Source organism: Pinus tabuliformis, chromosome J, assembly GCF_031772625.1.
Source record: "Pinus tabuliformis cultivar Carrire ecotype Pingquan chromosome J, CPIR1, whole genome shotgun sequence".
NCBI lineage: Eukaryota > Viridiplantae > Streptophyta > Pinopsida > Pinales > Pinaceae > Pinus > Pinus tabuliformis.
The window spans coordinates 1,025,799,594-1,025,805,856 of NC_142295.1; the positions used below are offsets into that span (position 1 = coordinate 1,025,799,594).

At 44.5% G+C, this 6,263-nt stretch overlaps 1 protein-coding gene across 1 annotated transcript; it reads left to right on the forward strand.

Moving 5' to 3' along the window:
* The first annotated feature begins 504 nt into the window (after positions 1-504).
* LOC149230355 (uncharacterized) lies at positions 505-3,323 on the forward strand. The gene is made up of 3 exons (XM_089381286.1): positions 505-1,622; positions 1,715-1,983; positions 2,227-3,323. The coding sequence occupies exons 1-3, from the start codon at positions 505-507 to the stop codon at positions 3,321-3,323; spliced, it is 2,484 nt and encodes an 827-aa protein (XP_089237412.1).
* Positions 3,324-6,263: the final 2,940 nt, after the last annotated feature.

Below are 6,263 nucleotides of genomic sequence, written 5' to 3' on the forward strand. Positions count from 1 at the left end.
TCGATATTTTGCATTTTCGATATTCTACATATTTATACATCGTTAATTAAATTTTCAATCCACATGAAATAATTGTCTCTAAAAAACAAATACGAAAATATATATAAAAAATAAATAAATAAATAAATAAAAAAAAATAAAAAAATAAAAAATAAAAAAAAATGTTAAAAAAAATTATCTTATAAACCATAAAAGAATTTGGAAAAAAAAAAAAAAAAAAAATATATATATATATATATATATATATATATATATATATATATATATATATATATATATATATATATAACTAAGTAAGTAAAAATAGAGAAATTAAAATAGAATTTTATTCATTTAGAGAGAGCACTGCCCGTGAACGAACATCCGGGCTAGGGCTTCTGAGCATCCGCGCGCCCCTTGGGCCGCCACGCCTTGTCCACCCGATCTGCAGCTGAACCGCGCAGCCATGGAGCCCTCTGGGGGCTCGGATCCGCCTCCCCCCCGGAGGTTTCAGCCTTCAAGGAAATGATTGCTCAATGCAATAAGCGCCCTTCTTCGGTGAGCCAGCAGAAATTTGTGAAGAAGATGGACACCATCCCCTCTGTCGCCCTCCCAGAGGAAGAAACCTGTAAATCTGCTCTAAATCTGGCTGAGCATGGCCTCATTGGCCAGTTCACGGGCCTCTGGCCCTCTCCCAAATCGGTGGAGGAGTGGACTCAAAGGAACTGGAAGCCGCTTATCAAAGAGGGAGTCAAAAGCTATTTCGTGGGCAAAGGCTTCTTCGTCTTTGTCTTCGAAAGTGCAGAGGACAGAAACTTGATTTTCAGGAACGGCCCTTACTTCATGGGACCGCAAGGTCTTTACCTTAACAAATGGTCGCCCGATTTTGATCCAGCTCAGGATGTTCCTACGGCCGTCCTGGTCTGGGTTCGCCTTCCCCACCTCCCTCTTCATTGCTGGAACCCCAAGTCTCTCCAGATCATCGGAAATGCCTTAGGCAATTACATCGACCAAGCCTCGAGGAAAGATCAATACTCCTGCGCCTGCATTTGCGTCGAAGTAGACCTAGAAGAGGGCTTACCAGAAGCCATCAAACTCATAGTAGCAGGATGGACCCATGTCCAAGAGATCGATTACAAACAGATCCCATTCAAATGCAGACACTGCCATGGCTACGGGCATTTTGCCAAACACTGCAAGAAAAAGACAGAAGATCTCCCAGAGAACCAAAACGGAGAGCAGTGGACTCTAATCCAAAAACCCAATAGGAAGGGCAACGGGAAAGGCCCTCTGAAGGAGGTTCCAAGCAGTTCCAACCACAGCCAAGGCAATAATCCAAATGGCAAAGAAAACAGTCAGAAAACGGCAGCTACAACAAATCAGGAAAACCTGGAACAGCCTGGATCTCCCACCAATATACAAGATGGAGGGGAAAAGACTATGCCTGAGGCCACCCAAGGTAGCCCTTCAAGTCCCACATATGCAGATGTCACAAGGAAAAAGCCTATTGATAGCTCAGGGTCATCGGAGGACGAGACCTTCGAGCAACCCATCAAAAAAGTAGGCAGGAAATCTCGCAGAGAAGAAAGGGAAGAGGAGGCCGAAAGGCTAAAAACTCAAGGAAGCCAGCCTACTATTGAGATGTCTATCGGAAGAAATACAAGGAACAGGCCTCCTAAGGGAGGCTCCCTCCACTTCCCAGGTAAATAATGTGCCTTGTCTCTTGGAACTGCAGAGGATTGGGTAATCCCGCGAAAGCTGAAGCGATCAAAGATCTTCTCAAGATGGAGCCCTCAGACATCCTCTTGCTCCAAGAGACAAAGATAGAGGGGAAAGCCCTCTTGGACATCAGCCAAAAGAAATGGAAGAAAAATGTAGGAAAAGCAGTCAGCTCAAGAGGCTCTTCTGGAGGCCTTGCAACTCTCTGGTCAGAGGATCTCTTCCAGCTGAATAATTCTCAAGAAACTCAACACTGGATCTACACGGAGTTAATGCACAATCCAAGTAAGTTGTCCTTCTCCCTTTTCAACCTTTATGTCCCTGTGTTATACTCAGAAAAAAGAGATTGCTGGACCTCCCTCATAGCCTTCCTGGAGCATCACTCTCCCAAAAATATCATCTTGGCAAGGGACTTAAACATCGTTTTAAAACATAAGGAAAAAAGGGGAGGCACTCTCAGCAGAGATCCCTTCCTTCCTATGGTCGAAGGACTCATTTAGGATTGGGACCTCGTTGATTTCTTTCCAGCGAAAGGGCTCTTCACCTGGACCAATAACAGGGTAGGAGCGGACCATATCTCTGCTCGTCTGGATCGATTCTTGGTCCAGGGTGCCCTGATGGCAACCAAAAAGATCATCTCTTCCAAAATCCTCCCCAAACTCACTTCAGATCATAAGCCCATCCAGCTCTCTCTAGAAGACGAAGAAGACTTGGGCCCCATCCCTTTTTGCTTCAGCCCTCTATGGACAGAAAGAGAAGGCTTTTTTGACACAGTGAAAGCAGCTTGGAGCAAACCCTTCTCAGGGTCCCCCAGCTACGTGTGGGAGCAAAAAATCAAAGCCAAAAAGCACGCTCTGAAGGAGTGGATCAAAAAACCTGCTCCAAATCCAACTAGTATCCGAAAAGAAATGGTGCAGACCCTCGAGGAGTTGCAAACAGATATGGAAAACAGAGATGTCACTACAGCACTGCTGGATAAAGAAGTCAAAATCCAACGCTCGACCTTTCAATCCTTTCGATTAGAGGAGGAGTACTGGAGAATCAAATCTAGAAGCCTCTGGTTGAAGGCCGGTGATAGGAATACCACCTTCTTTCACCGCCAATATCGGGCAAGACTCTGCAGAAACCACATCTCTGAAATAACAACAGCAGAAGGGCAGACCTGCAAAGGGTTCAATCAGATCAAAGAGGCAGCTGTAAACCATTATAGTCAGCTTTACACTGCTGGAATCCAAGGTAATGAGAAGGACATGGCAGAATTCCTCTCCAATATTCCCCCTCTGGTCAGAGCTGAAGACAACTTCGATCTCAACAGGCCCTTTACGGAGGAAGAAGTCATAAAAGTGGTCTGGTCTATGGACCCGGACAAGGCCCCTGGGCCAGATGGATTTACCATCCATTTCTACAAAATGTGTTGGGACATTATTAAAGCAGATCTTCTAAAGATGATTAAAGGATTCAGGAATAAAGCCAAAGTAGGGGGAGGAACCAACTCCACATATCTGGCCCTCATCCCAAAAGAATCAAATCCTGAAACCTTGCTCGATTCAGGCCAATCTCGTTGTGCAATGCCTCTTATAAAATCCTTGCAAAGCTCCTTGCAAACAGGATCAAGCCTCTCCTAAACAGACTCATCTCCAGCAATCAAGGCGGGTTCATTGAAGGTAGGCACATTCTGGACAATGTCATACAAGTTCAAGAGATCATTCATTCAAGCCAGAAACGAAAAGAAAAGGGGATGCTGATCAAACTTGATATGGCCAACGCCTTTGATCGAGTTAACCGGGACTTCCTTTACAAAGCTCTCCTTGCTTATGGCTTCTCCCCTCTCTTTGTTGCTCTCACCAAAGCCTGCACTGACTCCCCTTGGATTGCCCCTCTTGTCAATGGCCGCCCCACCTCCTTTTTTCGAGCCCAGAGAGGTCTTAGGCAGGGATGCCCCCTCTCTCCCTTCCTCTACATACTGATGGCGGACTCCCTCAGCAGAAAGCTCTCAGCTGAAAAAGAGGCAGGCTCTCTCCCAGGCCTCAAACCTTCCATTTCCTCTCCTGCCCAGAATCATGCCCTCTTTGCAGATGACTCTCTCCTGCTAGGAGGTGCTTCTCATAGAATTGCTAAAGCATTTGATGAGGTCCTAAAAAGTTACTGCAGGGCCACGGGAGCCTCCATAAACGAAAGGAAAAGTGAAGTCTTTGGATGGAACATCAATCATCAGGGACTCGCAAACATCTCTGCTATTCTAGGCTTCAAGAGCCAAGCCCAATGGGAGACGATAAAATACCTTGGACTCCCTATCATCAATGGCTGCAACAAGAGAGCCCTGTGGGCTGAAGTCATCAGCAAAATTAAGACAAAGATCACAAGTTGGGGAGGATACTGGCTCACTCCTGGAGGCAAGGTCATTTTGATCAAATCTGTTCTCTCAGCTCTACCAATTTACCAAGCTGCCTTCCTACTAGCACCAAAGTAGGTGACAGATCACATCTCCAAACTAATTCGCGATTTCCTATGGCAAGGAGGGAAAGGGAACATTCATAAAATGCATCTGTTGAAATGGGAGCAGGTGAAACGACCTTTCGCAGAAGGAGGCCTGCAAATCAGGGATCCAGCCATGGTCAACCTGGCGTTGGGTGGAAAAATTCTATGGAACTTATACGAGAATCCCAAGCATCCACTCAGCGAAACTCTGAAAGCAAAGTATGCGCATAAGGTTCCGCTTCGAAACCTTCAGGCTTCCCAAATAACCAACGTCTCCCAGGTATGGAAACTCTGTAATAAAAGTCTGAACTTTTTCAAAGATAGAGTCTATAAAATCCCCGGCAATGGTAAACATACAAAACTGTGGCTAGATCGCATTATGGACAGCGCCCCTCTGTCAGAAAATGAGGAAATCGACGAAATAAGGCATTGGCTGGAGCGCGCTGGAATTAACAGCGTTTACGATCTCTCCAAATGGGATAGTCGTGGCGCATGGTCCGGATGGGACTTCCACGGTATACCAAGTCGCTTAAATCATCAGATGACAGTGCTTGAAGAGTTGCTGGAGGAAGCAGCTCCAGTGAGCAGATGGTCGAAGGACAGATGGGGTTGGGGGCGCACAGGGACTTATTCATCAGCGGCAGCCTACAACGCTCTCCAACCCATAAAGAACAGCAGCAGAAATCCGGAATTCTGGAAGAAGATATGGGAGCCCCTCGCTCTACCAAAAGTCAATTTCTTTTTTTGGACCCTGGTTCACAATAAATTGCTTACCAGAGAAAATCTGATGAAGAGAGGCATTGCTGGGCCACACAGATGCGTGCTGTGCAGCAACAGTGAAGAAACAACCAAGCACCTCTTCATGGACTGCAAGTTTGTCAAAGAGGTGTGGCGCCTAATCCTTCATGAGTTCCAAATCACTGTTCCCTCGTATAATTCTGTTTCAGACCTCTTCGATGCTTGGAATCATTGCTACCCCCACAAAATCCCCAGCAAATCTTTTTGGAGGAAAATCTGGATTGCCATCCCCAAATTCACCTGCTGGCAGACCTGGCTGGCCCGGAATGACCTGATCTTCAAAGGAAAAGAACAAACTCCTCTAGCTGTAGCTGCAAAAGCGAAATCCCTCCTCTTGGAAGCTGCCCAACAACAGTACGCTTCTGCAAATCCATTGCTGCTTCCCGAAGAAGAAAGGTGGCTGAATTATCTCTCCCCCCACCCCCGGAGGATGCTTTCTGCCCCTCAAACAATGAACCCAATCTGGAGAATAAGAGAAACGGAAGAAAATTTTCAGGCATGGTGGAAAAAACAAAAAACATCCACGATCTTTTTTGATGGCGCCTCCAAAGGCAATCCCGGGGCTGCTGGGGCAGGTGGGGTCATCTATGACCCGGCTGGAGTCAAAAGAGACAATTTCTCCTGGGGCATTGGGCAGAAATCTAACAACCAAGCCGAGATTCTAAGCCTTCTTAAAGCCTGCCAAATTGCTAGAGACAGAGGGGACAAAGAAATTCAAGTATTCGGAGACTCCGAGCTCATAATAAAAAAGTTGAATTCGGAGAACTTGTTCATCAATGTAAGCCTCAACAAAACTCTGAGCAGACTGAAGGAAGTCCTTCTCGATTTTGAATCCTACAAATGCTTTCACATACTCAGAAATCTGAACAGCGAAGCTGATCTGTTGGCAAACAAGGGCTGTACTCTAGGGAAAGGCCAAATTCTCATAAATGGGGAAAGTTCTATCCACCCATGTAACCCATGAGGATTAAGCAGCATGCACCAGGAATAGTATTAGATGCAGTGTAATGATGGCAGCATTGGCGTAAGACCAAATTTCTTCCAATATAAATAAAGATACACCCGTTTCAGTTAAAAAAAATAAAAATAGAGAAATTAAAAAAAACATTAGCAAAAACTAGGGGAAAAAAATTAAAAACACACTAGTTTAAAAAAAATAAAAAATAAAAAAATTAACGAAAAAAATTAAAAAAACTAGTAATATATATATATATGAAAATTATTAAAAAAAACCAAAAAAATATGAAAATATTAAAAAACAAAAAAAAATAAAATTTATTTTTTTTTAA